General features: G+C 48.4%; 1 protein-coding gene across 2 annotated transcripts; it reads right to left on the reverse strand.

Moving 5' to 3' along the window:
* Positions 1-469: 469 nt before the first annotated feature.
* On the reverse strand, positions 470-6,995 carry IL1RN (interleukin 1 receptor antagonist). Of its 2 annotated transcripts, XM_065927297.1 has the most exons (5): positions 6,943-6,995; positions 6,758-6,809; positions 4,718-4,806; positions 3,056-3,168; positions 470-1,957 (listed from the first exon to the last, which is right to left on the reverse strand). In XM_065927297.1, exons 2-5 carry the CDS (start codon positions 6,769-6,771, stop codon positions 1,745-1,747), a joined length of 429 nt encoding a protein of 142 aa, XP_065783369.1. In that variant the 5' UTR covers positions 6,772-6,809; positions 6,943-6,995; the 3' UTR covers positions 470-1,744. The 2 variants fall into 2 exon arrangements, with proteins under 2 accessions (XP_065783369.1, XP_065783368.1); XM_065927296.1 differs by having other exon boundaries at positions 6,758-6,977.
* Positions 6,996-16,195: the final 9,200 nt, after the last annotated feature.

A 16,195-nucleotide genomic window follows, 5' to 3' on the forward strand; every position in this document is an offset into this window, starting at 1 on the left:
TGCACTGGGTCTTAGTTGTATGCAGGGTCTTTTGTATGTATTTTTTGTATGTATGTATCTTTTGTATGTATCTTTTGTCATCATGTATACAATGAAGATCAACTTCATTGTAGCATGTGGGATCTAGTTCCCTGATCAGGGATGGAACCTGGACCATGCACTGGAGGTGTGAAGTCTTATGCACTGGACCACCAGGGAAGTCCCCATGTGTTCCTTCTTCTGGGGTAGGTTTTGGGTTGTTTCTAGTTGGGGGCTATTGTGGATGATGGTGCTGCAACCTTCTAGCAGAGAGATCTGCTCTTCTGTTCTTCAAGGAGAGTGAGACCCCAGGAGAAAGGGACTCAGGAGAGGTAGCCAGGCCCACCCCAGGAGTTTAAAAGACCTGTCCCTGCCCCACCCCCACTTCTAGTTCTCTTTGCCCCAAGCCCAGCAAGGCCATAGACACAGCCAGCAAAGTCGATGCGTTTTCAAGTTTTTATCATAAAACAAAGCTTAAGTCACAGAGAACAGGACACTTTCCACTAAACACATACAACACACATTCACTGAGCACCGCTGAGGCCAGGCTGTGTGCTCAGCCCCAGGGGGACCTGAGACGGGGAAGGTCACGGTCGCTGCTCCCAGGGGCTCACAGGCTGTTGAGGAGACAGACAGGGGCACACCTTCCAAACAAGTCTCAGGGCCTCAGAAGCGCTAAAATAGTCCAGGAACGATTCATTCCTCCGGGGAGGTCAGGAGAAGCCACATTTGTGTGGCGTCTTGGGAGCTGGGGAAATTTTGATGAGAGAGTGGGGGAGGGGACACACTACAGGCAGCTGCAGGAGGTCTGGAGTGGAGGGCGTGCTCAGGGCCTGGGCCAGAGGGTCTAGACTTCCAGAAACATTCCAGAAAAAGACAAAAACTAGGAGACCAACGCATTTGCTAACTTTTCATTGTTACAGGTTGAAAAGTGAAAGTGTTAATTGCTCAGTCATATCCAACTCTTCGCGACCACATGGACTAAAACCCTTCAGGCTCCTCTGTCCATGGAAATTTCCAGACAAGAAAAGTGGAGTCAGCTGCCATTCCCTTCTCCAGGGGATCTTCCCAACCCAGGTACAGGTTAGGTCATCACAAAAATATGAGATAAAAAAGGAAACGTTATCACCTCCTTTCAACATCACTTCCTAAACATGGGGCTATGTTAATATTCTACTCCCTTTCAGAAAGGACATCATTTCCAAATAAAAGACTCTCTTTCAAAGTTGGTTTAATTTAACAAAAAGATATTAAGAATTTTTTTTTTTAAAGAAAAAGATACCAGGAAATCCTTATTTCCTATTTTGCTATAGACCCTAAAAATCTTGCCCCTGGAGTAGCACCACTTTGCAAAACAAGAAATGGAAGCCACTTAGGGGGAGGGAAGTGAGAACCTTGGGGCCTGGGGTGAGAAAGGAGGCGGAACTGGAGCTGGCCACAGGGTGTGTACTTTACTCTGGAAGCACAGGCCACCCTGAGCGCTTTGAGTAAGGCTGGGATTCCATCTGCACTTTAGAAAGACCTTGTGGAGGGAGGCTGGGTGAGCCGAGGAGGTTGGAGATGGGGTCTTGTTCCCAGGGCTCTTGTACCTCCTTCTGAAGGTCCCCCAAGTCAAGGCCACCCTGCTGAGCCCCACAACACCTGGGAGACCCTGAGCAGGGTGGACAAGCATCTCTGGAGTCATGGATGTGCTGGGACTGGGGACAGGAAAGGCTGAGCACCATGACTAGTCCTGCTGGAAGTAGAACTTGGTGACCTTGATGGCCTCTGTGGGCTTATTGGTGAACCCCACTGGCTGGTCAGCCTCCAGCGATGTGCAGAGGAACCAGCCGGGGCAGGCAGCCGACTCGAAGCTGGTGGTGGGGCCATTGTCGGAGCGGATGAAGGCGAAGCGCTTGTCCTGCTCCCTGTTCTGGTTCAAGTCAGTGATGTTCACAGCCTGGAAGTCAAGAAAAAGCAAGTGAGGGCAGAGGAGCAGAGAGGTCCTTGCAGCCCACCTTGCCATCCGGCTGCCCAGAGTAAGTGCCGGGGAAATACTGGCCTGGCAAAAGTGTCTTGGGTCTCAGGAGAGCCTGACGCAAGGAGGTTGTCCCGTGCTTGCACTTTGATTTGGGGACATCTGACCACTGTAGCCTTAGGTCAATACGTTTGGCAAACACATGGTACCATCAACAGAGGCCAAGGCCTGTGGAGGCTGGACTCTGTCTTATCTGCACCTCTGAGAGTGCAGCAGCTGGGCCGGGTATGGCAGTCCATATTATTGACAATATCCTGGTCATTGCTACTCCACACAAAGCAGGCAGTCACTTTCCACTAAAGTGTCTGTTCACTAGTGGACAGAAAGGACAATGCCACAGTTACAGCCACTTTCATTTGGGTTAAGATTTTGTCCAACAGTCCCCTGATAGAAAGCTCTCTTTTTCCAGGGCTGATAGCCCATTAATGTTGCACAGGCGCACAAGGCCCTGGAGGGGATGCCAACTCATGGATTTGAGTAGATAAGGGCTGGAAAAGAATGGTCCCAAAGGTTGGCTTTACTGGAAGAGGGCAAGTCCAAGTGGGCTAGTGGCCCTTGGGGAAGAGAGTGACACACAGAGACTGAGGTCCCCAAAGGAGCCATGCCTCCTGGTGTCCTCATCCTGGTAATCCCCTCTCTCATTGAGGCTAGACTTAGCCACGTGGCAAGCTTTAGTTAATTTGGACATTAATGGCATGATACAAACAAAAGTTTAACAAGTGTTTGCACACTAAGGCTTGCCTTTTTGGAGTTATCCCTTTTGGAAACCAACCACCATGCTGTAAGGAAGCTCAAGCTGACAACTGAAATCAGTGAGACTGTGTGGAAGGAAAACCTGGAGGATGAGCCCCAGCCAAGCTCCCTGCTGGATGTGCCTGCAGGAGGGAACTCAGCTGCACCATGGAGCACAGATCTACCCAGCTGATCCTAGTCGACCCACAGAATCATGAGAAAGGACACACTGTGCTTGTTTTAAGCCACTGAGTTTGGGGGTGGTTGTTGTCTGAGGCAGGTCCTTACCTCTAACTTGAGCTTGATCTCATCTCCAGATTTGACGCAGGCCAGGCACAGCTTCCCCCCATGGATCCCCAGGAACATAGTATGGGGTTTGATGGGTACCACATCTATCTTCTCTGGGGAAGAACAAAGGGGAAGTTCAGATTGTAGAGAAGAGAAGGCAGAGATGGAGAAGACACAGCAGGCTGGACTCTCCCTGGGGACTTTTCTGTCCTCCTAACTAAAATCCTGGGCTTCCCTTGTGGCTCAGTGGTAAAAATACCTCTGCAATGCAGAAGACAAGGGTTTGATGCCCACATCGGGAAGATCCCCTGGAGAAGGAAATGGCAACCCACTCCAGTATTCTTGCCTAGGCAATCCACAGACAGAGGAATCTGGCAGGCTAGCATCCATGGGGTTGTGAAAGAGTCAAATACAACTTAGCAACTAAAAAAACAAGCAGATTAAAACCCCAAGGTCAGAAGGACAGTGAGGCCCCATCTTCTTGGTCAGGATCCAAACAGAAGATCAAACCAAGCACACTATCTAGCTACTCCTCAAGGACCAAGGCATCTCAATTCTGCTCCAGGTTATTGCCACCCTTCCCTTCTTTTCCTGGGCTTCGCAGGTGGCTCAGTGGTAAAGAATCCACCTGCCAATGCAGCAGCACAAGAGACAAGGCTTTTATCTCTGGGTTGGGAAGAGCCCCTGGAGGAGCAAATGGCAACCCACTCCAGTATTCTTGCCTGGAAAATCCCATGGACAGAGAAGCCTGGTGAGCTACAGTCTATGGGGTCACAAGACTGAGCACGTGTGCACACCCCCTTCCCCAGGACCCCTGTGCTCTAGGTCCACAGGTGTGCTGCCCATGGGGCCCAGTACACAAGATCATGAGTGGGGCCCCAGGGCTTGGTCCACAGAAGACTGGGTGTGTTTGAGCCCACTTTTTCCCTTGGTGGTCTCCATGCACTCATTGGGAGTGAAGACCTCAGCTTCTCTGTGCTTTAACCTCCTTATTCAGAGAGTTACCAGAGGACAGGAAAAGTGGGTCTCATGCTCTTTTAGAGTGAGGAAGGGGCAAAGAATAAGAATGGCGATCATGCCATTCTACAATACCAAACCAGCCAACAAGGACGTGAAAACATCCTAGAGAGATGGTGCTGGAAGAAACCCATATCCTATCATCTAATTGCCCTTCTCTTACTAAGGGGAAAACCAAGGAACAGAATGAGTGAACCTTGTTCAAATTCATCCAGGTTGACATGGATCTGGAACATGACTCAATGTGGTGTCCAAGGTTAAGGGATATAAGCCAGCCTGTGGATGGTGAATTAGTTTTAGGGGGGAGTGAGAGTTGAACACACAGAAACATGGGCTTCCTAGGCACTGGAGGAAGAAGAGGACTGGTCTTGTTTCTGGGCCCTGCCCTCCCATTTGTGGCTTGGGGATCATGGTGTCCATAGGTGGTGGCTCTCAAACTAGGCTGTGCCCTCTCTATCTTCTTGAGGCGCCCCTCATATGTGTCCTTCAGCGGCCAAGCCTCTCTGGCTTCAAACGTGGCCACAAAGAACCAACAGGGATTAAGACATGGTACCTAAAATCCCCAGGGTCAAGCCACAGTGTTGCAGACCCCTGGGCAAAGTGACTGGTGCCCACTCAGCATTGACCTTCCTGGCCACCACTCACCTTCTAATTTAGTATTTGGCCCTTGCAAGTATCCAGCAACTAATTGGTTATTCCTCAGGTAGAAGATCTTCTGGTTGACATCCCAGATCCTGAAAAACAGAAGGACCCAGCTATAGTGGACAGCTGCTGTATGCCCAGCCCCTTTTCTGTATTCCCCAGAGTGTATTCAGTTTTCTCCCAGGGGTGTGGAATTAAACACACCCATAGCATAGATGTGAAGACTGAGGTCAACACTGGTTAAGAGACAGACCCAAATCCCAGATCTGGTAGGCCATGTGCCTGCCTTCTACCCCTCTTCTCACTTTGTTCCTCATCCTCAGCTTCCCAAGCATCCACCTCCTACTTCAGCAAAGCAGATTCTAGATTAAGACCATTAATAAACTTTCTGGGTGTAGACATGTTCTTTGTCTGCACCATCCAATATGGTAGCCATCAATCACTTGCAGCTATTGAGATGTGCATCTATTGAGCTCTTGAAATGTGGTGTGATTGAGGATCTGCATATTTTCTTTTTTTTTTTTTTTGGGTCATGCAGCATGTGGGATCTTAGTTCCCCGACCATGGATCAAACCTGCACCCCTTGCATTGAAGCACAGAGTCTTAACCACTGAACCGCCAGGGAAAGTCCCAAATTTTTTATTTTCTTGTATGTTTATGAATTTAAATGTAAATCTAAAGAGTCATCTGAGATTAGTGGCCCCCACAGCACAGAGCTAGAAACTTCAAGGGTCAGGCCCCATTGCAGCTAACTTGCTCCAAGCCTTAGACCATGAAGACTTGTCCCCAAAGTCTGTTCCCTATTGGCAAGTCAGCTTCCCTTCCAATTCACCCTGTGGCCTATTTCTGGCTCCCTGTTTTTTCTTCTTGGTGAAGGGCCTCTCTGGCTGAGAGCAGGGCTTGTAGCTGTGAGATGGAGTAACAGGGCCCCAGCCAGGGCGTGGACACTTCACTCCCTGCTGCCTCCATCCCCCAGCATGACCTTGGACCTGTGCCTCATCTCCTCACCTGTGAAAGGGGGCTGGCAATACCCATCTCATCAGGTGACCTTGAAAAGCTCTCAGTGAGAGGGGGTTGGTCAAACTGTAAAGTTCTTGGCTGTCGGTCAAACTGTAAAGTTCTTGGCTGGAATGAGCATTTGACCTTTCATGACTATTCTTAGCTTCTGGATGAGTTGAATTCCATCTGAAGGGATTAAACGTTCCTTTCTAGGGGTCTCCAGTGGTAACTTCTGGAGATCCCACCAATGGGAGGAGGTCAAGGCAGACCCTTGGGAAGGGGAGGGGCTTCTCTGGGACACACACAAGCATGCAGAGTCCCAGCCTGTAACCTCAGGTGAGAGAAACTCTGCACAAAGAAGCAGAGAGGGGTACTGTGGACAGGACACACTCCAGAGTTCCAGACTGGGAACTTGGGAATTTTTAAATGCAAGTGCCGAAGATCACTGATGTGGCAGCCAACCTTAGTTAGCTAACCTTAGGCAGCTAATCCTAACCTTAATTATTGTGAAAGTGAAAGTGAAGTCACTCAGTCATGTCCAACTCTTTGCGACCCCGTGGACTGTAGCCCACCAGGCTTCTCCGTCCATGGGATTCTCCAGGCAAGAATACTGGAGTGGGTTGCCATTTCCTTCTCCAGGGGATCTTCCTGACCCAGGGATCGGACCCAGGTCTCCCGCATTGTGGGCAGGCGCTTTAACCTCTGAGCCACCAGGGAAGCCCAATCTTAATTATTAAGGGAAGCTTAATGGCTCAGACGGTAAAGCGTCTGCCTACAATGTGGGAGACCCGGGTTCAATCCCTGGGTTGGGAAGATCTCCTGGAGAAGGAAATGGCAACCCACTCCAGTATTCTTGCCTGGAAAATCCCATGGACGGAGGAACCTGGTAGGCTACAGTCCATGGGGTCGCAGAGTCAGACACGACTCAGTGACTTCACTTCACTTCACTTCACTTTCAAGTCCAAACCCAGGGCAGCCCCAGATGGCTGTGTCCTGCGACGCTTTTCTATCCCTCCAGCCCCACTTCCTTGGAGTCAGCCTTACCTGAAGGCTTGCATCTCGCAGGGTCTCTTTCCCAAGGGGTGGCAGGCTGTTTCTGAATGGAACAGGAAGAGGAGGAGACAGATTAGGTAACCGTAGATGTAGATGTCCATCCTGTGACCTCGAGGCGATGGGAGACTGCCATTTCAGACCCAGAGGAGCTGCTTATAAAGAAAATAGTCGCTCACCCAGCCAGGCTGCGGCCGCCTGTCCCACGAAAATGAACGGAAACGCCTGCACATTTCCAAAACGAGAAACCTTGCTGTTGTCACTTTCAACCCTGCCGAGTGTCGCAATGGGATGTCGTAACCCATTCCCTCCCCTTTTCCTCTGTGCAATTTCCCCAAAATCGAGATTTCTATTTCCCCTTCACCCAGTTCCTGGGAAGAAGGGCACAATGAAAACCCAAGCCCCTCATCTGCCTGACAGGTATCCTGAGGCTTTGAAAAGCCAAATGTGAATAGAAATATCCCCCTCTTGTAAGAAGCCAAGTGGCAGGGTTCCCGGTGCACGTCAGAGACTCAGGCCATTTTGTGTTCTTTGAAAGAGGGACAGCCTTGCTGGACCTTGGACTAGGGGCTGGCAAATACTCTGTCAGACAAAGATCAGATAGCAAACATTTTAGGGTTTCTGGGGCCATACGTCATTATTACTCAACTTGACTGTCATAGTTGAAAAGCAATCTTAGACAATCTGTAATGTGTGCGTGTGTGCAGTCACTAAGTCGTGTCTGACTCTTTATGACCACATGGTCTGTAGCCCACCAGGCTCCTCTGACCATGGGATTCTCCAGGCAGGCATACTGGAGTGGGTTGCCATTTCCTCCTCCAGGGGACCTTCCCGACCCAGGGATCAAACCCGTGTCTCCTGCATTGGCAGACAGATTTTTCCCCACTGAGCCACTGGGGAAGCCCAGCTAATCTGCAAACCCACAAGCTAATTGGGTTCCAGGACAACTTTATTTACAAAACAGGTGGTGGCTGGATTTGGCTTGAGACTTGCTTTCTCCTGATCTAGAGTAAACTTCCTGAGAGGGGACTTTGAAACCAACTCTATTCCTGTTATCCGTGTCTTTGAAGTTAGGGTCTTGGGAAAATGGGATGAACTCCACATCCCATTTGGGATGGAAATGAATCCAAAATCTGCCTCTGGCACGCGCTGTTTGCCACCTGTGTGACCTGGAACAGATCATTTGTTTGGGTCTCTGCTTCTACTTCTTCATACTCAGAATGAGGTCGATTATGTCATCCTTACGGGTACAGGGAGAGAAGAAGGTATGAGAAGGAGGAAGGAACAAAGGAATGCGGGAAGGGAGGAGGAAATGGAGGGAAGGAGGGAGATTGGTTGATTGGAAAGTAAAAGTTCTAGGTCAGAGTGGGCACTCAGTAACATTAACTTCCTTTCTTACTACATTCTAGACAGTTAGGGAAAAGGAAAGTGTATTCCTCTTTATGGACAGAGAAGAGTTGAAGCGGGTCCTACATGATCTCAATGGTAGGAGGATGGACCTCTAGTGCAGAAGGACAGATTGTGGCATTTGAGAACTTGATGGGCACTCAGCATCATCCTGCCTCACCCCATCCTTGTTTCTGAAGAAGACCCAGAGAAGGAAAGACATCTGCCCAAGGTCACACAGCTCGTCCATGGCAAGGTACAGCCAGAAATCCAGGTCTCCTGGTTCCCACTCAAGGGACACCCTATTACAGCAGCAGATCTTGAGGAGTCTGAATTTATTTTCAGCCAACCCATCAGAGGTTGTGTCCAAATGAGGATAATATCTGTGAAAAAGGAAGGCTTGCATGGCATATTTGAAAGTTACTAGGAGAGTGGATCTTAAGAGTTCTCATCATGAGCAAAAGCAAAAAATTAATTGTATTATTGTGTTGTACCTCTGAAACTCACATAATGTAATAGATCAATTGTTGCTGTTAGTTGCTAAGTTATGTGCAACTCTTTTGTGACCTGAAGACTGTAGCCCACCAGGCTCCTCTGTCCATAGGATTTCCCAGGCAAGAATACTGGAGTTGGTTGCCATTTCCTATGTCATTTGTATCTCATAAGTCAGTTATACCTTGATAAAAATGTTTTTTTAAAGAGGAAGTTTGCAAATGAACTTTCTCAGCTCTTTGAAGAGATCTTTCAGAGCAAATGCAACATTTCTGCAAAAGTTGTATCACATCCTTGAGTGAAACAAAACAGCATGTAGGCCCTTTCTGGGCAGGGGGGTAGGAGTCCCTGGGGCTGTTCAGTGGAGTCACTTAGGACTGGGGCTCCTGGGCAACGAGCCAGGGCTCTCTGGATCTGTTTCCTTATCTATTGTGTGTATTAGTTGCTCAGTCGTGTCCCGACTCTTTGCAACCCCATGGACTGTAGCCCACCAGGCTACTCTGTCTGTGGGATTTCTGAGGCGAGAATACTGGGGTGGGTTGTCATGCCTTCCTCCAGGGATCTTCCCAACCCAGGGATCAAACCCGCATCTTTTCCATCTCCTCATTGACAGGAGGGTTCTTTACCACTAGCACCACCTGGGAAGCCACCCCCTACTGGCATCTCTGACTACATGTAGTCTACTTCTGGTGCTCAGCCTTCACTCCGCTTCCTGAGCTGAAGTTAATGATCACACCACAGAGTGGACTCTGCCTCCCCCATCAGCACCCTGAGCTTCCCTCCCGGATCCAGACATCACCGCTGTACCTGGTGCCTGCTACGTGCCAAGCTCTGCCCTGCTAGCCACCAGTGACAACAGATTTAACTAAGACCCACTTCAAGGGAAACAGGACATTCAGGCGAAGTTGGTGTCCTAAGAGTGACACGAGACGGGCTCCACGGAGACCACACGGGTGAATCTTCATTGTGGATGCCTGCAAAGTGTTCAGGGCAGTCTGCCCACATAGAAAGTATCCTGTACATGAGAATTCTTTCTCAGTTTCAGGTAATGGCATCTTTCAGTTCTAGGATTTCCAGCTGCTTTCCTTTTTTGGTAGAGTTTCTAGTTCTCTGCCAAAAGTTGCAATCTTGTCTTTTACACCTTCCATCCTATTATTCATTTAGGTCAGGTTCTTACAAAGGCTGATCCAGTTGACTCTGTCATTTGAATCCCCGCTGGGTTTCCTTCTATTGTCCCTTTTTCTCTGTTGCACATATTGTCTCGTGTGTGCTGATTACTTTTATTAACTGTTGGACACTGTAGCAAAAACTGTGGGATCATTTGAGGCTCTGGGTAATATATGTCCTCAGAGACACTTCATTTTTTTTTTTTTGTATGCAAATGTTTATAGCAACATTATTCACAGCCACATATTCTTAACAGCCTAAATCTGAAAACAATCCAAATATTCATCAGTGGATGAGTGGACAAACTAGTTATCCTATGATATTGTTGTTGTTGTTTAGTTTCTAAGTCATGTCTGACTCTTTGCAACCCCATGGACTATAGCCCATCAGGCTCCTCAGTCCATGGGATTTCCTAGGCAAGAATACTAGAGTGGGTTACAATTTCCTTCTCTAGCGAATCTTCCCGACTCAGGGATCAAAGTCGTGTCTCCTGCATTGGCAGGTGGGTTCTTTACCATGGAGCCACCTGGGAAGCCCTATCCTCTGATACACTGCTGGGCAATAAAAAGAAGCAAAATATTGATACATGCAACAACATGGATCAATCTACAAAACTTGGCGATGAATGAAAGAAGTTAAGTACAAAAGACAATGTACTGTGTCATTTCATGTATATAAACTTCTAGAAAAAGTAAAACTACAATGATAAGATTCTCAGTTGTCTGGAGCAGGGAGTCTAGGGAGGGTGTTGACTGTGATGAAGCATGGGAAATTTTCTTGGAATGAATATACTTAGTGCTACTGAAATATACAGTTAAATATGGTTAAAATAGTATGTTTTAAAAGATTATTTATTTATTTATTTTTAGCTGAGTTGGGTCTTCATTGCTGAGTGGGTTTTTCTTTAGTTGCAGAGAGTAGGGGCTACTCTCCAGTTGTGAGGCATGGGGTTCTCATAGCAGTAGCTTCTCTTATTGCAGAGCATGGGCTCTAGGGCACAAAGGCTTCAGTAATTGCAACTCCTGGGCTCTAGAGCTCGGGTTCAATAGTTGTGGTACATGGGCTTAGTTGCTCTGTGATATGTGGGACCTTCCCGGACCAGGGATGGAGCCTGGTGCTTCTACTGGGCACCAAGGTCAAGGGCACTGCAGCCCCAGGTAACTTCACCCAAACAGGGCTTGAGATGACTCAGAACTGGGTTTCAGGAGCTATGCAGGCTGGTCCGTTTCTGTTCACTCCCAGTGCTCCAAGGTCCCAGCCCAAACCTGGGTTGTTTAAGGTGGGGCGGGTCTCTCCTACTCAGTGGGAGATAAAGTACAAACTGTGTCCTTCTCCGCCCCTGAGCCCCACGAGTCTGCCTGATAGAAGTGGTTGAAAAATTGAGCAGGAGTCAGAGAAGGAAGGACTTTTAATTCCTCTCCAAGGAGCAGGGCATTTATCTAAAAGGAAACTGAATCAGAGGGTGACAGTGTCAGATTTGTCTTATTAAGATCAACCTAGGAATAGTGACCAGATGGATGAGAGTTGGACTGAGCTTGGGGGTGACTGAACCTGAAACAGTGGGGTGACACAGATCTTGGCAGGGGGTGCTAACAGCAGAATCTCCAAAGGTGTTCTTCTGACTTGTAGCGTTGGCCAAATTTTTGGGTGTATATGCCCACCATGGATGATTTCAAGCCATCCATCTCACTGAATGAGTTGGGGAAGAGATGGGATCTTGCTGTCTCCAGCACCCTAAAGGTACAGGGAAATTTGACAGCTCTTGAGTCTTTCTATAGAGAAATTGTCTTCATAATTCCTGACTCCAGTCTTCCTCCTCTTTAGCCCAAATGGCTCACCACATGGGTCCCGTCCCCCTTGCAAAAAGCAATGTGTGTGCATGCTCAGTTGTATCCAACTCTTTGCGACCCTGTGGATTGTAGCCCTCCAGGCTCCTCTGTCCATGGGATTCTCCAGGCAAGAATATTGGAGTGGGCTGCTATGCCCTCCTCCAGGGCATCTTCCCAACCCAGGAATCAAACCCCTGTCTCTTATGTCTCCTGCATTGACAGTCAGTTTCTTTACTGCTAGCGCTGCCTGGGAAGTGCAAAAAGGGATGCCTACTGACAAATCCAGTTTATCAGGAAATGTCAATGAATCTTGATGTGAATTTTCAGCTGTGTCTCCTGGAGTTGTTTTTGTTGTCAATCCAAGGACTCTTGGGAAATATTTAAGCTGCTGGCTTTGGGTGTTCAGGTGTGCACCTTTGATTTAATCTCATATTTCAAATCTTCAGCTAATTCTTGAATGCCTGAGTGGTACAGTGCTTACACAATACGGTCAGCACTATTGTCCAAACCTTGTAAAGTTTTCCTAAGATAATAGAACAAAGACTCCGGTTACTCTGCAAGAGATGAGTAAATGCTTGAGTACAAAGCGGAGGAAAAGGACGAGAAAAACAAGTCCCCATAGTGTAATCTGCTGTCCTCTCTTGATCAGTCTCCACCTACCCGGCCCTGCCAGGCAGCCAAGTTAATTTTAATCAATTCTTGTTGCTGATTAAAAGAAGCTCCCTATAGCAGCAGGTCAGGCTTCCCAGGTTGCTCAATGGTAAAGAACCTGCCTGCCAATGCAGGAGATGTGGGTTCAATCCCTGGGATGGGACAATCACCTGGAGAAGAAAATAGCAACCCAATCCAGTATTCTTGCCTGAGAAATCCCATGGACAAAGGAGCCTGGCGGGCTACAATCCATGGGGTTCCAAAGAGTCAGACGTGACTCAGAGACTAAACAACAACAAAACAAGAGCAGCAGGTCAGGTTTGGAGACAAGTGTTCTCCTGAGCATCTCTGTCCACCATCACAGTGATCAGTTGGTGAAGGTCAGGAGATTGTGCATAAAGTCAACTGCGACTGATTGTTGATTTATAAGAAGCCTGTTCTCATCCCAGATGATAGGGTCCACATGGGGTCTAACTGATAAGATGTCTCGTTATGTCGACCTTGCAAACAAAGAACAAATCACAGTGAACCTTGGGACTGACCAAATTGCCCAACTGACATCCTGTTATCTCACTGGTGCCTATCTTCTCAAAGCTGTGAGACCACCAGATTCCAGACCTTAACTACATGACCATCCCTTCAGAGAGTTTTTCATTGGTGGGGTATAAGAAGGACTGTCAGAAAGGGAGGACGCTGGTTCTCCTTAAGGGCCAGTCACCCTCTCTTTTCCCTCTAATAAATTTCCCTTTTCTTGCCTGACTGCCCAGCTCGCTCTCATTTTCTCTGCACTTGCCTTACATTCTGGGGCCAAAACCCAGGAGGGAAGATTCACCGCAACTGGGTGGGCTCCTCTCACAAGCCCACCTCTGACGGTCCCCTCCCTTGGACCTTGCTGAGAAACTGAGAAGAGCTCCAGGACAGGACTTTCCAGTTGCCTTGTCGGACTGACGTCCACACACCGGCCCACATTTCATCCATTGGTTACAAGGGTGAGTGAAATCCCATTCTCTTGGATCCTCTCTCCTGCCTCATTTCCAAGTCGTAGCCCTAGGTGGGAGGATCCCTAGGCCCTCGGGCCCTCGGCCTTGTGCCCCATCTGACCTTGAAATAGGGGACGCCCATTTCAAAGCAGAGTATCATTCAGTTCAGTTCAGTTCAGTTCAGTTGCTCAGTCATGTCCGACTCTTTGCGACCCCATGGACTGCAGCATGCCAGGCCTCCCTGTCCATCACCAACTGAGTCGGTGATGCCATCCAACCATCTCATCCTCTGTCGTCCCTTTCTCCTCCCACCTTCAATCTTACCAGCATCAGGGTCTTTTTAAATTACTCTCTGAGAAAGTCCTGAGAACAGGGATGCCTTTTCTCACGGACCTTTCTCCTCACTTTCTCTTGCCCCTGGCTAACCTCCCTGTTTGGCCACAATGGGAAATTCTCAATCCCAGCCCTTAAAAACTACTCCTCTAGTCTATGGGGTCGCACAGAGTCGGACACGACTGAAGCGACTTAGCAGCAGCAGCAGGATTCCTTCTCTGAAACCTAAAGGCCTTGGGCTTCCAAGGGGAGATAAGACCAAGAAGACTTGTTTACTATTCTAACACTGTCTGGCTGCAATACAGACTTGATAACAGGTCCCAGTGGCCGAGTATAATTTCCTCCGGACCTCGACAGCTTCTGCCGCTGCATTGGCAAGTGGTTAGAAATCCCTTATGTTCAGGTTTTCTTCGCTCTCTGCTCTTGATGCTCTCTCTGTGAATCCTGTTCTACTTCTCAAATACTCTTCGCCCCCTCTGGGCCACATCCTCCTAATACAATGTCTCATGACCCCTGTTCAGATTTTTTTTCTTCCTTGGACCCTTCCGACCACAGGCCACGCCTCTCCCCCGCCCCCATCGCTCCCAATCCCCTTGCAGCTGCTCCAGATCCAGTTCCACAACCTCCACCTTATGTCCCCTCCTCCCTCCCTCCCTCCCTCCTTCTCAAGAGCACGCCTTGGCCACAGCTCCCAACACCCCTCCCCAGACTGTGCCTGAGATAAGCTCTGAGACCTCAGCCCCACCCTCTACCCTGAGGGTCCCAAGGCTTTACCCCAGCCTCCCTAGATCCCCTCCCGGTACCGTCCCAAACAACTTTAAACAGGAAACCTCACCTCAGGACCCCTCTCTTTCCCCTACCCAACTCCTCCCTTTCCTGGAAGTAGCTGGAGCAGAAGGCACTGGTTGGGTTCATGTCCCATTCTCCCTTACAGATCTATCTCAGATTGAAAAGCATCTTGGCTCCTTCTCCTCAGTCCCTGATAATTATCTAAAAGAATTCAAATATCTTACCCAGTCTTATGACTTAACCTGACATGATATTTACATCATCCTTTCCTCCACTCTTCTCCCAGAAAAGAAGGAATGAGTATAGCTGATGAGATACACAGGACAGACACTAAGCCCGCAGGGGCAAGGGCTGACCCCCAAGATGATCCCAACTGGGATTATCAGGCAAGGAGAACTATATGAGCAGCCTGTAATCATATGATTGCTTGCCTCACTATGGGCCTTCAAAACGCAGGGTATAAAGCTGTCAACTTTGATGAGCTCCAGGAAAGAACTCAAAGACTGGATGAAAACCTGGCACAATTTCTAGCCAGGTTAATGGATGCCCTACAAAGATATATAAAATTAAACCCCATTTCAGCAGAGGGCACCACTGTCCTTAACACCCATATTATCTCCCAGTCACCCCCGGATATCTGAAAGAAGCTAAAAAAGGCAGAAGAGACCTTTTAAATTTAGCCTGTAAGATTTTCAATAACTGGGAAGAACAGGCAAAGCTAGAGAAGGCCCAAAGAGATCAGTCCAAATACCACCTTTTAGCCACTGCCCTACATAACTCCAAGCCTCCGTTAACCAACAAAGAAAAGAAGCCACCTGGGCCCTGCTTCAAATGTGGCAAAGAAGGCCACTGGGCCTACTTATACCTAAAGCCAAGGCCCCCTCCAAGTCCATGTCCCAGCTGTGCATAAAGGGACATTGGAAGGTTGACTGTCCAAATCCCCCTCTAGAGATCTGGACATTTCCTCCTGGTTCCAAGCAGGAGTCCTCTGACCCAGCTTTGCCCAACCTCCTCAGACTTATCGCTGAAGACTGAAGGTGCCCAGGACCCCACGCTCCGACTCTCATCTCCTCTATGGAGCCCAGGGTAACTCTTACAGTGCAGGTAAGCCGATGTCCTTTCTCATTGACACAGAGGTCACTTACTCTTCTATGCCTGCCTACTCTGGAAAAACCAAGGTCTCTCAGGTTTCTGTTATAGGGGTTGATGGTTTAATATCTATACCACGAATAACCGAGCCTCTACCTTGCACACTTCAAGATATCCCATTTTCCCACTCTTTTCTCATACTCCCAAAATGCCCCACTCCTATTCTTGGGAGAGACCTTCTCTCAAAATTCAAAGCCTCTGTTACTATCCCAAGCCCACCCTCTGATCTAGCCTGGTAACTGCTCCTTAACACCCACCACTTCTGATGTTTGTCTACAACAACAGGCTCCTTTCTGTTTTCTGAGACAAAACTCTTACTCAGACAATTCTTACCCCCAACTAGGAGCTATACTGCCACACCTCTGTAATCACACTTCACATCTCTCCTTCCTTTCAGGCCGATCTGTCTCTCGTGTCTCAGGAACTGCAGGACATTCTCTTACTTTGTCAGGGAGACTCCTTTCTGCATATGGTGTAAATACTCCTCTTTCAGGGGTTGTTACACTGGCAAGTTCACTGTCAGTTTCAGAGTCTACTAACAAGTTCCCAGAAAGACTCCTATTTGATACCAATTTCAGCTTTTGTCTTCTTACTCCTGGAATATTTCTCCTATATGGAACCACTGCTTATTTATGTCTTCCCACTAGCTGACAGGA

Source organism: Muntiacus reevesi, chromosome 3, assembly GCF_963930625.1.
Source record: "Muntiacus reevesi chromosome 3, mMunRee1.1, whole genome shotgun sequence".
Taxonomy (NCBI): domain Eukaryota; kingdom Metazoa; phylum Chordata; class Mammalia; order Artiodactyla; family Cervidae; genus Muntiacus; species Muntiacus reevesi.